This window comes from Macaca thibetana, chromosome 3, assembly GCF_024542745.1.
Source record: "Macaca thibetana thibetana isolate TM-01 chromosome 3, ASM2454274v1, whole genome shotgun sequence".
Taxonomy (NCBI): domain Eukaryota; kingdom Metazoa; phylum Chordata; class Mammalia; order Primates; family Cercopithecidae; genus Macaca; species Macaca thibetana.
Genome location: NC_065580.1, coordinates 56,943,706 through 56,960,652, shown reverse-complemented (window position 1 = coordinate 56,960,652; position 16,947 = coordinate 56,943,706). Strand labels below are relative to the sequence as shown.

The 16,947-nt window shown below is 40.5% G+C and overlaps 2 protein-coding genes across 2 annotated transcripts in view; both read right to left on the bottom strand.

Annotated features, from left to right (window-relative positions):
• RSBN1L (round spermatid basic protein 1 like) overlaps positions 1-16,947 on the bottom strand; it is a 98,808-nt gene that overhangs the window by 59,197 nt on the left and 22,664 nt on the right. The window lies entirely within an intron of this gene.
• On the bottom strand, positions 2,033-6,394 carry LOC126949883 (farnesyl pyrophosphate synthase-like). The gene is given in 3 exon segments (XM_050782784.1): positions 2,033-5,136; positions 5,139-5,320; positions 5,367-6,394. Coding segments are annotated over 3 exon segments (1,008 nt in total). The 5' UTR covers positions 5,609-6,394; the 3' UTR covers positions 2,033-4,552.

Below are 16,947 nucleotides of genomic sequence, written 5' to 3'. Positions count from 1 at the left end.
AGGAAATCTCATCACTGGCAGCAATGTGGATGGAACTGGAGGTCACTATGTTAAATGAAATAAAGCAGGCACAGAAATTCTGCATGTTCTCACCCATATGTAAGAACTTAAAAAGTGGATCTAATGAAGGTAGAGAGTCGATAAGCGGTTACTAGAGGCTAGGAATGGCAGAAGGAAGGGAAGGATGAAGAGAGGATGATTAATAGGTACAAAATACAGTTACAAGAGCCAGGCTCACACACATGTAATCCCAGCTACTCAGGAGGCTGACGTATGAGAATCACTTGAGGCCAGGAGTTTGAGAACAGCCTGGGCAACATAAAGACGTCTGGCATCTCTTAACCAAAAAAAAAAAGTTGGTTTTTGTTCTTTTTTAACTAGTTGGGCATGATGGCACATGCCTACACACCAAACTACCCAGGTGGATCCCCTGAGTCCATGAGTTCAAGAATGAAGCGAGCTATGAACCCTGCACTGCAACTCTAGCTTGGCTGACAGAGTAAGACCCAATCTCTAAAAAAGTAAAAATAAACCCAATGGGAGGATCACTTGACCCTAGGAATTCGAGGCTGCAGTGAGCTATAGCCATGCCATTACATTCCAGACTGGGTGACAGAGTAAGACCCTGTCTCTAAAGTAAATATCAAAAAATAAGCCTGAGAAACAAAGCAAGATACTGTCTCTACAAAAACCTTTAAAAAAAAAAAATTACCCAGGCACGGTGGTACACACCTGTAGTTCTAGCTACTCAGGGGGCTGCAGTGAACTATGACAGTGTCAAGGCACTTCTGCCTGGGTGACAGAGCAAGACTCTATCTCTAAAACAAAAACTAGAATAAACATGTCAACAATCCATTTACCTGGAATCTTCAGAATTATCTACCAGATAACAGAAGACTGTCATTTTTTAATTATTCTCATGACTTTTTAAAATGTACTACATACTTCCTAGCTTCCTAAAATATACCTTAATTATGACAAAAATTTTTAACTCTCATCATTCTCACACTGATGACCTCAAAAATAGAAAAAAAAAATTTTAATTATTCAAAATGAAAATTTTTTTGTTGAGTCTCATTTCATTTTATTCTATCTCTTAATTCTCAGATGTCATTTGTCACTACAGGAAAGAGAGGTAACAGTTCTAACTTTTGGCAATCACCTAAAGGACAATTCTTATTTTTTCTGTGCTAAGAAACTAAACAAGGTCCATTAGTACTATACTGTATAGTAATTGGGTTATCTATATGTATTACAGGAAATTTCACACTGTATTCTGGTTACAAACATCTGTCTTACCATCCTCCTCCCCCCCCCATCCACGTAAACTCCATGAGTAGAGAAGGCTTTCTTTCAATAAATGCTTGTTTTATGCATGAAACAGTTTCTGTGATAAAGTGAGAAATTACTGCATTATTTTCTACAGTAAATCAATGACTTTCTCTTTCATAAGGTGCTCTTGGTTCATCTTCATTAATCCTTCCTTCTTTTCCTTTGCCATGCTACACCACAGAAGGAAATTCTTAGTCCTTAAAGTCTTCCGGGAATAGTTTCTCAAATTTAGTCCCCTTATCTAACTGGCCTAGTCATTTTTTACAGTAAGTTCTATGACTGAATGAAACTATCCCTAACATTAAGGATCCACAATTTTTCTGAGTGTAAGTATAGGACAAACAATTTTCCCCAAAAGACAATGGGTTAATTTCCTTCTTAAGCAGAGCTTTTTTCTTTTTAAACGGACAAATACAAATTGTATATATTTATGGTGTACATGGTGTTTTGATGTATGAATGCATTGTAAAATGGTTAAATCAAGCTATTCAACAAATATATGCATTACTTCACATACTTATCTTTTTTATTTTTTTTATTGTAAGTTCTAGGGTACATGTGCACAACGTGCAGGTTTGTTACATATGTATACATGTGCCATGCTGGTGTGCTGCACTCATTAACTCATCATTTACATTAGGTATATCTCCTAATGCTATCCCTCCCCTCTCCCCCCTCCCCCCACCCCACAACAGGCCCCAGTGTGTGATGTTCCCCTTCCTGTGAAGTGTTCTCATTGTTCAATTCCCACCTATGAGTGAGAACATGCAGTGCTTGGTTTTTTGTTCTTGCGATACTTTGCTGAGAATGATGGTTTCCAGTTTCATCCATGTCCCTACAAAGAACATGAACTCATCCATTTTTATGGCTGCATAGTATTCCATGGTGTATATGTGCCACATTTTCTAAATCCAGACTATCACTGTTGGACATTTGGGTTGGTTCCAAGTCTTTGTTATTGTGAATAGTGCCGCAATAAACATACGTGTGCATGTGTCTTTGCAACAGCATGCTTTATAATCCTTTGGGTACACACCCAGTAATGGGATGGCTGGGTCAAACGGTATTTCTAGTTCTAGATCCCTGAGGAATCGCCACAGTGTCTTTCACAATGGTTAAACTAGTTTACAGTCCCACCAACAGTGTAAAAGTATTCCTATTTCTCCACATCCTCTCTGGCACCTGTTGTTTCCTGACTTTTTAATGATCGCCATTCTAACTGGTGTGAGATGGTATCTCATTGTGGTTTTGATTTGCATTTCTCCGATGGCCAGTGATGATGAACATTTTTTTCATGTGTCTGTTGGCTGCATAAATGCCTTCTTTTGAGAAATGTCTGTTCATATCCTTTGCCCACTTGTTGATGGGGTTGTTTCTTTCTTGTAAATTTGAGTTCTTTGTAGATTCTGGATATTAGCCCTTTGTTAAATTAGGTATTGATGGGACGTAACTCAAAATAATAAGAGCTATTTATGACAGACCCACAGCCAATATCATACTGAATGGGCAAAAACTGGAAGCATTCCCTTTGAAAACTGGCACAAGACAGAGATGCCCTCTCTCACCACTCCTATTCAACAGTGTTGGAAGTTCTGGCCAGGGCAATCAGGCAGGAGAAAGAAATAAAGGGTATTCAATTAGGAAAAGAGGAAGTCAAATTGTCCCTGTTTGCAGATGACAAGATTGTATATCTAGAAAACCCCATTGTCTCAGCCCAAAATCTCCTTAAGCTGATAAGCAACTTCAGCAAAGTCTCAGGATACAAAATCAGCATGCAAAAATCATAAACATTCTTATATACCAATAACAGACAAACAGAGAGCCAAATCATGAGTGAACTCCCATTCACAATTGCTTCAAACAATAAAATACCTAGGAATCCAACTTACAAGGGATATGAAGGACCTCTTCAAGGAGAACTACAAACCACTGCTCAGTGAAATAAAAGAGGATACAAACAAATGGAAGAACATTCCATGCTCATGGAGGGGAAGAATCAATATCGTGAAAATGGCCATACTGCCCAAGGTAATTTATAGATTCAATGCCATCTCCATCAAGCTACCAACGACTTTCTTCACAGAATTGGAAAAAACTACTTTAAAGTTCATTTGGAACCAAAAAACAGCTCGCATTGCCAAGTCAATCCTAAGCCAAAGGAACAAAGCTGGAGGCATCACACTACCTGACTTCAAACCATACTACAAAGCATACAGTAACCAAAACAGCATGGTACTGGTGCCAAAACAGAGATGTAGACCAAAGGAACACAACAGAGGCCTCAGAAATAATACCACACATCTACAACTATCTGATCTTTGACAAACCTGACAAAAACAAGCAATGGGGAAAGGATTCCCTATTTAACAAATGGTGCTGGGAAAACTGGCTAGCCATATGTAGAAAGCTGAAACTGGATCCCTTCCTTATGCCTTATATAAAAATTAATTCAAGCCAGGGCAGTGGCTCACACCTGTAATCCCAGCACTTTGGGAGGCCGAGACGGGCAGATCACGAGGCCAGGAGATAGAGACCATCCTGATCAACATGGTGAAACCCCATCTCTACTAAAAATACAAAAAATTAATCGGGTGTGGTGGCGGGCGCCTGTAGTCCCAGCTACTCAGGAGGCTGAGGCAGGAGAATGGCGTGAACCCAGGAGGTGAAGCTTGCAGTGAGGGGAGATGGCGCCACTGCACTCCAGCCTGGGCGACAGAGCGAGACTCCGTCTCGAAAAACAAAAAAATTAATTCAAGATGGATTAAAGACTTAAACGTTAGACCTACAACCATAAAAACCCTAGGCATGGGCTTCATGTCGAAAACACCAAAAGCAATGGCAACAAAAGCCAAAACTGACAAAAGGGATCTAATTAAACTAAAGAGCTTCTGCACAGCAAAAGAAACCACCATCAGAGTGAACAGGCAACCTACAGAATAGGAGAAAATTTTTGCATACTTATCTTTTTGTGTGTGGTGAGAACACTTAAAATCTACTTAGCAATTTTCACATCTATAATGTATTAACTGTAGTCACCATGATATACAATAGATCTCTTGAACTTATTTCTCCTAACTGAAATTGTGTATCCTTTGAACGTCTCCCCAATCCCCCAGCATCCGGTAACCACCATTTTACACTTTTTCTATGAGTTTGACTCATTTATACCTCACATATAAATGAGATCATAAGGCATTTGTCTTTCTGTGTCTGGTTTATTTCATTTTGTACAATATCCTCCAGATTCATCCATGTTGTTGCAAATGAAATGACAGGATTTCCTTGTTTTTGTCTTTTTGTTTTTGTTTTTTAAGGTTACACAATAATTTACTGAGAGCCTCCTCTCCCTGCCCTTGCAGTCTATAGGCCACTTCTTCCGCTCACAGATTTTGTGTGTTAGTCCCTGGAAGACAGCTGGGGTTAGGGGCACTGTGTACTGCCACGAGACCCATAAGGTGGGTCTGTCTTCCTCAGACTTCAAGAACACAGCTGGTAGATCCAGCTCCTCATAGAGTGCCTTCACCAGGTCCACCTTCTTGGCCTCCTTCTCCCGTAATTCTCCTTCAGGATCTGGTAACTGTTCTGGAGTGGCCTGTTGCAGACACTGAACCATCAGCCAGCTGCACTTGTTGTCCTGGATGTCAGTGTCAACTCTGCCAGTCACACTGGGGTCCCCAAAGAGGTCAAGGTAATCATCTCGAATCTGAAAGAACTCTCCCATCTCCAGCAGGATCTTCCTGGCATTGGTGTGTTCCTTCTTGCCATCAATGCCCACCATATACATGACTGCAGCTACAGGAATCAATTGTACTTGACAATAGATCTGTACCTCTTTTCAGTGAATCTGCCAAGATCCACCCTGCCCTGGCGGGGCGGGGGGGCTGTGATAAGGTCCAGAGTCTGCCCAATCTCAGTCTGACAGAAACTCTGCAGGAAGAGCTTGATCAGGTTCAGGTAATAGGGCTGCTCCAGGCAACAAAGCATGTATCTCTATTGAACTTATTTCTCCTAACTGAAATTGTGGTAGACACAGCAGGCGGTAGATACATGCTTCCAGAAGCACAGCATCATTGATGGCATCCAAATCTATGCCTGGCTTCTGATACCAGCTGATCTGCCCCTGGCAGGTGAGTGAGGATGAATCCATGATGTCATCTGACACCAGGAAGAGTGCTTGCAGTAGTTCCACACACCAGCTCACAGTCAGCGCCCACTCAAGACTATCAGCATCCTGTTTCCCTGGCTCCACCAGCTCCTGGAATGCTACCAGCACCATTAAACCCTGGTGATACTTGCCTCCAATGGCACTGTACTCCAGGACCTCCTCGAGTCGGGCAATAGCACTCCTATCTCTGGGTGCCCCATCTCATTCTCAGTCAGCACCCTGACAATCCGGGAGAAGTGCTGAATGAAATCCTACTTTTCTTGGGCATAAACATCTGATTTCTGGTCTCCATTCAGTCTGAGGGAAGAGCAAAGTGCTCTGTTCCTGGATGTGGGTTCCTGCTTGGTGGATTTCCTTCTTTCTTAAGGCTGAATAATATATCCACAGTGTATATATACCAACATTTCATTTATCCATGCATCTCTTGACAGAAACTTAGCTTGACTCCGTATATTGGCTATTGTGAATAATGCTGTAATGAACATGGGAGCATAGTAATTTCCTTTCTTTTGAGTATATACTCAGCAGTAGGATTGCTGGATCACACGGTAGTTCTATTTTTAATTTTCTGAGGAATCGCTATATTGTTTTCCATAGGAGCTGTACTAATTTACATTCCTAATAGTGTACAAGGGTTCCCTTTCTCCACATCTTCACCATCTGTAGAGCTTTGTTTAAAAAAAAAAAAAAAGCTTTTACAATACCAAAAAAACTTTAAAAATTTTAAAAATTGAAAAATAAAGGAACAAAGGACATAAAACAGCAAGTTTCAAAGAATGCTAATGTTAAAAAAAAAACATGGAAAAAATGTCAACCTTACCAGTATTATTCAAAGAGATACAAATCAGAGCAGTAGGAAACCACTTTTCACCTATCAAATTGACTATTAAAAAAAAAAAAAAAAAAAAGAATAACGAATGCTGGCAAAGGTAAAGTGAAATAAGTACTTCTACACAATGAGTGTAAAGACAGTCTTATTGGAGGGCAATTTAACAATATGTAGAACAAACATTAAAACAGATCAGTCCTTTGATTCCATAATTCCGCTGCTAGAATTTAATAAAAAGGAGGCAAACCTGCACAAATACAGTTGCCCATCATCCATGGGGGATTAGTTCCAGGACACCCCCATAAATACCTAAATCCACGCACCAAAATTTGTGGATGCTCAAGTCACTTATATAAAATTACATAGTATTTGCATATACAACCTATGCACATTCTCCCACACACTTTAAATCATCTCTAGATTACTTATAAAACCTAATATAATGTAAATACGATGTAAATAATTGTTAGACTGCATTGTTTAATTTATATCATTTTTATTGTTGTATTGTTATTTTTCATTGCTTTTTTCCAAATACTTTTGATCTATGGTTGGTTGAATACACAGATGCAGAACCCACAGATGAAGACGGCCAACTGTACCAGCTAGCTTATACAAGGGTCCTCATTCCCCATTATTTACAATAGTAACTGAAAATAACTTTTAAAAAAAAATTTTGTTTTTGAGACAGGGTCTCACTCTGTCACCCAGGCTGGAGTACAGTGGCACAAATATGGCTCGGTGCAGTCTTGACTTGCCCAACTCAAGTGATCCTCCCACCTCAGTTTCCCAAGTAGCTGGAAGCACAGGCACATGCCACCATACCAGGCTAGTTTTTTATATTTTTTGTAGAGACGGGGTTTCACCATGTTGCCCTGACTGGTCTCGAACTCTGTCCACCTCTGTGTCCCAAAGTGCTGGAATTACAGATGTGAGCCATCACACCTGGCCAGTAACTTAAATTTTAATTATGAAGAACTGATTAAAGTTGGGTATACTCATACAATGAAAAATTATGAAGTCATTAATGTTTAAAGTAACAGTCAAAATCTATAAAAGGATCCCAAGACTATCATATATACATGTGTGTGAATACATGTATATACACATAAATGCACATATTACATGTATGCATATATGTTTGCACATATATACACACACACACACACACACGCAAACACACATATAGCTATCTTAAGGAAAACTGACTCAAAGTTTATAAAAAGAAGAGTTAAACTTCCCAGTCCTCCCACACCAAATAGTTGAGATTATTTCACTCTCATCCCTTAAGGAAAACACTGAACTTCCATTTTTGAAGAAACTAAATAGGCTTCAAGACTCAGGCATCCCAGGTAAGGCAAAGGACGTACCTAAAAACAAGCTGACTGTACTTTCCTAAAACGCTTAAACTGAATTAAATTTAGAAAGGAGATATGGAAAATTAAAAATATAATAGCAAAACTGAAAAACTTAATTAAAATGTTAGAATATAAAGGCGAGATAATCTCCCAAAAACCTGAATAAAAGGCAAAAAAAGTAGAAAACAGCAAAATAAGGTGACCTAAAAGGATCTATTCAGGAGATCCAATATCAAATTAACTGAAATTTCGGCAGGGGGGCGGGGGGAGTAGTTCAGAATTTTATAGGGAAGAAAAATATCAAATAAATAATACAATAAATCTTCCCAAAAAAGATCAGTCTCCCAAACGAAAGTTTTCATAAAGGATGAGTACAAAGAATGGAATCCACCACCGTGGTCCCCTCCTCACACACACACTATACACACAATTATGAAATTTCAGTATACTGGGATAAATAAAAGATCCTAAAACCTTCTAGAGGAAAGGAAAAAATACACAGATCACATAAAAGATCAGGTAACTATGGAAATGAACTCTTCAACAGTAACAGTACACAGATGCTAGAAAGTAATGCAGCAATGCCTTCAAAATTGGCAAGTGAAAATAATTTTTAATCTACAATTTTATAATCTGCCAAACTATCAATCAAGTATGCAGGAAGGCATACTCAGACAAGCAAAAATTTTTTAAAAATTACCACACATGCATGCTGTCACAGGAAGTTATTTGAGGGTGTGCTCAAGTAAATTAAGGAGTAGTGAACAAAGGAAGACGATGTGAGATTGGGGGACCCAGCATAAAAGAACAGATGAGAATGTATTAAAATAAACACTGTGCAGATAGCTCAGCAGATAACTAGTTCAGGCTGAAGTACAAGAATGGAGCACTTAAAAACAAGACCTCCAGAAACAAAGGGGGACCTGGCAAATTATCTCTTATCACAGAACACAGAGAATAGAGTAGAAAAGGAAGCAACGGATACATAAGTAAATGAAAAAAAGAGGCAATTTTTAACTACACAAAAATGAAGAAAGCCATATAAAAAGGATGTCTCCCTGATCTGCATTAAACAGCATTTGCAGAGTCATTATAAGCACTGATTATTGTTTTAACTAAGGTATGTGGAATTATTAAAAAGGAAAGAAGCTAGGTTATAAAAGTGGTCATTCTGGCCAGGCTCAGTAGCTTACACCTGTAATCCAAACACTCGGGGAGGCTGAGGCAGGAGGTTTACTTGATGCCAGAAGGGCAAGACCAGTCTGGGAAAAAAGTGAGGCCTTGTCTCTACAGAAAAAAAAAAAAAAATCTGTTTTTTAATTAACTTAGCATGGTGGCACAGGCCTGTAATCGCTGCTACTAACTGAGCCACTGCACTCTAACCTGGGTGACAAAGCAAGTCTGTCTTGAAAAATAATACTAAAAATAAAAATAAATAAATAAAGTGGTAATTCTTATCTAACATAACAAGAATGTACTATATGTCTAACTAAAGAAAAGTAGTATGAGCATTTTATTCAGAAATTTGGAATTAAAAGCAGACGGGGGACTGAGTGTGATGGCTCACGCCTGTAATCCCAGCACTTCGGGAGGCTGAGGCACGAAAGATCACCTGAGGTCTGGAGTTCGAGAGCAGCCTCACCAATATGGAGAAACCCTGTCTCTACTAAAAATATAAAACTAGCTGGACGTGGTGGCACATGTCTGTAATCCCAGCTACTCAGGAGGCTGAGGCAGAAGAATCGCTTGAACCCAGGAGGCGGAGGTTGCAGTAAGCCGAGAGAGCGCCCCTGCACTCCAGCCTGGGCAACAAGAGTGAAACTCCGTCTCAAAAAAAAAAAAAAAAAAAGATGATGGCCAGGCACGGCGGCTCACGCCTGTAATCCCACCACTTTGGGAGGCCGAGGTGGGCGGATCAAGAAGTCAAGAGATTGAGACCATCCTGGCCAACATGGTGAAACCTCATCTGTATTACAAATACAAAAATTAGCCCAGGCGCAGTGGCTCACGCCTGTAATCCCAGCATTTTGGGAGGCCAAGGCGGGAGAATCACTTGAACCCAGGAATGCGGAGGATGCAGTGAGACGAGATCGCACTACTGCACTCCAACCTGGGCAACAAGAGCGAGACTGTCTCAAAGAAAACAAACAAACGAAAAAATTAGCTGGGCGTGGTGGCATGCGCCTAGAAGCTGAGGCAAGAGAATCGCTTGAACCCGAGAGGCGGAAGTTGCGGTGAGCCTAGATCGGCCACTGCACTCCAGCCTGGGTGACAGAGCGAGACTCTGTCTCAAAAAAAAAAAAAAAGCAGATGGGAAACTAAACTAGCTGAGGACCACGAATAGAGAAACCTAGGGACACTTCTTACTATAAATTTTTCACTATTTTTAAATTAAATTTTATCTTTAAAATTTACAGTTATTGTCTTCCTCCCCAAAACCCTAAACTCCAATCTAATCACTAGAACAACATCAGACAAATCCCAGTTGGGAGACGTTCCACAAAATACCTAACTGGTACACCTCAAACAATCAAGATCATCAAAAGCGATGGAAGTCTGAGATACTGTCTCAGCCAAAAGGAGTCTAAGGAGACATGATGATTAAATGTAATACAGTATCCTGGATGGGATCCTTGAACAGAAAAAGGATACAAGACAAAATACTAAGGAAATTCTGAATAAAGTATGGACTTTAGTTAATAATAATGCATCACTACTGTTTCATTAACTATGATAAATGTGCTAAATAAATGTAAGATGTTAATAATGGTGTATGGGAATTCTGTACTACCTTTGCAACTTTTCTGTAAATCTAAAACTACTCTGAAATGAAATGCTTACTAAAAAACTTATAAAGGCAAAACTTAACTAGAAATACAGAGATACACATGTATATGTATGTGTGTATAAATTTAACAATATATAACAGAAGCACTCTAAGACACACTGTCAACTAAAAAAAAAAAAGGAGGTTTACAGAAAAAGGCATATAGATAGTATATTTAGGTTTTTAAAAATAAACTACATAATCTTGGCCAGGCACAGTGGCTCATGCCTGTAATCCCAGCACTTTGGGAGGCCAAGGCAGGTGGATCACTTGAGGTCGGGAGTTCGTGACCAACCTGACCAACATGGAGAAACCCTGTCTCCACTAAAAATATAAAATAAGCCGGGGATGGTGGTGTATGCCTGTAATCCCAGCTACTTGGGAGGCTGAGGCAGGAGAATCGCTTGAACTCAGAAGGCAGAGGTTGCAGTAAGCCAAGATCGCGCCATTGCACTCCAGCCTGGGCAACAAGGGCAAAACTCCATTTCATAACATAACATAACATAACATAACATAACATAACATAACATAACATAACATTAGTAAATTGTATCTCTTCTGTGAGTGTGTGTGTTTATATACGTACATGTGTAAATGCACAGAAAAAGATGTGAAAGAACAAACACTTAAAAGGGCTCACCCCTGGCCGGGCATGATGGCTCACGCCTGTAATCCCAGCACTTTGGGAGGCCGAGGCAGGTGGATCACCTGAGATCAGGAGTTCAAGACCAGCCTGGCCAAAATGGTGAAACTCCGTTTATACTAAAAATACAAAAAAAACTTAGCCATGCATGGTGGTGCATGCCTATAATCCCAGCTACTCGGGAGGCTGAAGCAGGAGAATCAATTGGACCCAGGTGGCAGAGGTTGCAGTGAGCCGAGATTGCATCACTACACTCCAACTTGGGCCACAAGAGTGAAACTCCATCTTAAAAAAAAAAAAAAAAAAAAAAAAAAAAAAGCTGGGGGGCTTATCCCTAGGGAAGAAAGAAAAGGAACTTCTAGTTTTTATTTCATTTACTTCCTAAATTATTTGAAACTTCTACAACAGAAAGGGATTCATGGCCGGGCGCAGTGGCTCACACCTGTAATCCCAGCACTCTGGGAGGCGAAGGTGGGTGGATCACCGGAGGTCGGGAGTCCGAGAACAGCCTGGCCAAGATGGTGAAACTCCGTTTATACTAAAAATACAAAAAATTAGCCAGGCGTGGTGGTGCGCACCTATAATCCCAGCTACTCGGGAGGCTGGGACAGGAGAATCAATTGGACCCAGGAGGCGGAGGCGGCAGTGAGCCGAGATTGCGTCACTGCACTCCAGCTTGGGCCACAAGAGCGAAACTCCCTCTCAAAAAAAAAAAAAAAAAAAAAAAAAAAAAAAAAAAAAAAAAAAGGCCTGGCGTGGTGGCTCACGCCTGTAATCCCAGCACTTTGGGAGGCCGAGGTGGGCGGATCACAAGGTCAGGAGATCGAGACCATGGTGAAACCCCGTCTCTACTAAAAATAGAAAAAATTAGCCGGGCGCAGGGGCGGGCGCCTGTAGTCCCAGCTACTCGGGAGGCTGAGGCAGGAGAATGGCGTGAACCCGGGAGGCGGAGCTTGCAGTGAGCCGAGACTGCGCCACTGCACTCCAGCCTGGGCGACAGAGCGAGACTCCGTCTCAAAAAAAATAATAATAATAATAATGGGGGGCTTATCCCTAGCGAAGAAAGACAAGAAACTTCTGGGTTTTATTTTATTTACTTCCTAAATTATCTGAAACTTCTACAATAGAAAGGGATTCATGGCCAGGCACAGTGGCCCATGCCTGTAATCCCAGCACTTTGGGAGGCCAAGGCGGGTGGATCATCTGAAGTTGGGAGTTCGAGACCAGCCTGGCCAACATGGTGAAAACCCATCTCTACTAAAAATACAAAAATTAGCTGGGCGTGGTGATGCACATCTGTAATCCCAGCTACTCAGAGGCTGAGGCAGGAGAATCACTTGAACCCAGGAGGCAGGGGTTGCAGTGAACCAAGATCGTAACACTGTACTCCTGCCTGGATGACAGAGCGAGACTCTCAAAAAAAAAAAAAAAAGAAAAGAAAAAGAAAGGGATTCATGTATTATGTATCATTTGTATAATCAAGTTGGTAACCTAAATCTCCTTCCCGAAAGAACTGATAATTATGTTCAGATATATACTTTTTTAAAGATTTAGAATCACTCACAGTATATTAGCAGACACAAGAAAAAAAAACATTTCAAAGTAAAACACTGAATATGTAACATAATATGTATTCACATAAACACATTTTAAAAATGTTTCCAAAGGTCTCCCTCCATTAAAACTGTTCAAGTGCTGTTCTACCTCACTTGATATACGTTATCTCAATGTTATGTTATAATTAATCAAGAGAAAAAAAGGAGAAAATTAGAAATAATTATGGGCCGGCACAGAGGCTCATGCCTGTAATCCTAGCACTTTGGGAGGCCAAGGTGGGAGGACAGCTTGAGCCCAGAAATTCAAGACCAGCCTGGGCAACACAGAGAGACCCTGTCCCTTAAAAAAAAAAAAAAGTTCTTTTTTTTTGAGACAGAGTTTCATACTTGTGTCCCAGCCTGGAGTGCAGTGGCACAATCTCAGCAACCTCCGCCTCCCAGGTTAAAGTGATTCTCTTGCCTGAGCCTCCCAAGTAGCTGGGATTACAGGCACACACCACCATGTCCAGCTAATTTTTGTATTTTCAGTAGAGATTGGGTTTCACCATGCTAGCCAGGCTGGTCTTGAACTCCTGACCTCATGATCCTCCCACCTCGGCCTCCCAAAGTGCTAGGATTACAGGTGTGAGCCACCACGACCAGCCAAAAAAAAATTTTTTTAATTAACTGGGCATGGTGGTACATGCCTGCAGTCCCAGCTACTTGGGAGGCTGAAGTAGGAGGATCGCTTAAACCCAGCAGGTGACGGCTGTAGTGAGCTGTGATCATGCCACTGCACTCCAGTCTGGGCAAAGAGTGAGACCTTATCTCAAAAAATTAAAATTAGTGGCTGGGCACAGTGGCTCACGCCTGTAATCGCAGCACTTTGGGAGGCCAAGACAGGTGGATCACGAGGTCAGGAGATCGAGACCATCCTGGCTAACACGGTGAAACCCCGTCTCTACTAAAAATACAAAAAATTAGCCAGGCGTGGTGGCGGGCGCCTGCAGTCCCAGCTACTCGGGAGGCTGAGGCAGGAGAATGGCATGAAGCCAGGAGGCGGAGCTTGCAGTGAGCCAAGATCGCACCACCGCACTCAGCCTGGGCGACAGAGCAAGACTCTGTCTCAAAAAAAAAAAAAAATTAAAATTAGAATTAAAAAAAAAACTATATAGGTATTATGAACATGCATACACACATACATTATGTATTAGGTTTAACAGTTTTTAAGAAAAAGAAGCCATGCTTTTACTCTTCAAACCACAAATTTTGATGTACAGGATACTCTTTATATTCATTTTTTAGAAATTACAGTGTCATAAAAATCCACACTGGAAGTTCTTAAGAAATGTTGGCCAGGCGCAGTGGCTCATGCCTGTAATCCCAGCACTTTGGGAGGCCAAGCCGCGTGGATCACTTGAGGTCAGAAACTCGAGACCAGCCTGGCCAACATAGTGAAACCCCATCTCTACTAAAAATACAAAATTAGCCAGGTGAGGTGGCGCACGCCTGTAATCCCAGCTACTCAGAAGGCTGAGACGTGAGAACTGATTGAACCAGGGGGCGGAGGTTGTGGTAAGCCGAGATCGCACCACTGTACTCCAGCCTGGGTAACAAAGCGAAAGTTCGTCTCAAAAAAAAAAAAAAAGAGAGAAAGAAGAAAATGTCAGAATTTCATACTACAGCTTTCAGTCACAATATATTGTTGCTGCACAAATATCAAATAGGCTTCACACTATCAGTTTTGCCTGCCCTGAATATGAGCCATAATTCACACCATAATAATGCAGTCCATGAAATCAATTGAACTGAGCAACAACGACATTCCTCCGCTTCCCTCTCCTATATCCTTCCAGGAATAATATATGGCTAGAAATGGATGAGAGAACAAGCAGCGGCAGAAGAAGAGAAATGTACAGAACTTAAATGGGGAAGCAGAAGGAAAAGTAGTTACACTACAAAATGATTAGAATTACATAAGCAAAAATAAAAATTGAAGGAGATGAAGGATACAGTAAAAAGAAGAGAAAGGACTTTATAAACAGTAAATGGGAAAGAAGTGATTTATCACAGCCCCTCCCTAACACAGCTAATCAAAGCTAACAAGTCCAGTGGCTTCTCAGCCCTTTTTCCGTGGACCTCACTGCAATATAACAGTATTGATTCCTTCTCAAAATTTCTCAAGTTTCACTGAAACTGTACTATCCTACCTGACTACTCCCTCATTCTCATAATCCTACCATCCAAACCGGGACATTTAGCTAGGATCTCTCCTATGCATTCTTCTCTCTTCTCTACACTGCCTCTAAAAATGTACTCACATGATGTAAACTATAACCTCATGGCAAATTAATCTCCAAATAAATCTCCCAACCCAACCTCTCTGCCAAACTCCACATCTTCATCTCCATAAGGAATATTTAACACCAAAATATCATCTTTCTAATATAAAACAGTTGAAGTTCTCCTTCCAATTCTCTGTTAATGGCACATCCTCATCCAACATCCAAATACAAAAAATTTTCAGTAACACCAATACTTCCTTCTTCAATTTTCCCCTAACACTAAATCACTTGACCAGTTCAGTTTATCCTTCTGTTAAAATATTTCTGTCCTTTTTTCCCTTTCCATAGTCACCACCTACTGTATTCTCACTAGCTTTTGAAAGAAAGGGTTTCCATACCTATAGTTTCTTTCCTTTCCACCAAGTAAGCACAGTGACCAAAAAAGGTTCCTTCAATGTATAGTTTACCACGTCACTCTCTTCTGCTTAAAATGAATGAACAAACCAGCTTACCTCTGCCTATCTAAAAACAGAAAACTCCCACAATATGTCATTCAAGAATCTTCAGTTAAGACTCACCTTCTTTTTGCCTCTTCTTCAACTGTTCACCCACATATATAACAAGATTCCAGATTACTTGATTCATCATTATTCAAATATCTTACTCTAATAATTTTTACTAATATCCCTTAGCTAAAATGTCATTGCCCATCCCAATTCCACCTGCCAAAATCCTACACATCCTGTAAGATCTAGGTGAAATTTAGCTTCTTCCACTAAGCACTCTTCGATGCCCACAACCACAAATGACCACATCCTCCTCCTCCCTCTTTTATAATTTGAATTCTGATTTTTTCTATAACTGCTCAATCTGCCCTCCTGTTTTCTAAGCTCCTTTGCAATTATCATATCTTGCTCTTCTTTGCTACCTTCTGTAGAACCTAGAATGGTGCTTTGCATATAAGTGATGCTCAATGTGAATGAAGTTTCCAGGGGGCAAAAGGATTTAAGTAAAAAGAAACAAATTACTATTGATAAGCATTTGAAGGCAATCATAGAAGACAAATAAAAAGCAATATGCAGAGAAAAAATTACCAACAATAAGCAGTGTATTTTACATTGCAGCTATTTCTCTCTCTAATAAAATTAAAAATTATCTCAAGGCAAGAAATATAAAGTTCTCCTCTTTGTATCTCCCCTTCTTCCACCCCCACCCAAGCACAAAGCAGGCCATAAATAAGTGTTTTTTAAATCCACATAAGAAAGAAAGCAGCAGGCTGGGCACAGTGGCTCACCCCTGTAATCCCAGCACTTTGGGAGGCCAAGGCAGGAAGATAGATCACTTGAGGTCATTCGACCAAAATGGTGAAACCCCATCTCTACTAAAAATACAAGATGTAGCCGGGCATGGTGGCCCATGCCTGTAATTCCAGCTACTCGGGAGTCTGAGGGATGAGAATCACTTGAACCTGGGAGACTAATGTTGCAGTGAGCCAGTATCACACCACTGCACTCCAGCCTGTGTGACAGAGTGAGACTCTGTAAGAAAGAAACAAAGAAAGGAAAGAAAGGAAAGGAAGGAAAGGAAGAAAAGAAAGGAAGAGAGAAAGAGAGACAGAGAGAGAAAGAAAGAAAAAAAAAGAAAAGGAAAGAAAGAGAAAAGAAAAGAAAGGAAGAAAGAAAAGAAAGCAAGCAAGCCTAAATGTATTGTGATATAACAGAAATAATTCAGGCTTTATAATTACACATATTAAGCTCAAATTCTAGCTCTGCCAATAACTGATCAAGTGACACAAAGCAAGCTACTTAACCATGTTGTGCCTCAGTAGTCTCATCTGTATAGATAATAACACTTGTCTTTTACAATTTTTTTTTTTAAACGGAGTTTCACTCTTGTTGCCCAGGCTGGAGTGCAATGGCACAATCTCGGCTCACTGCAACCTCTGCCTCCCAGGTTCAAGCGATTCTCCTGCC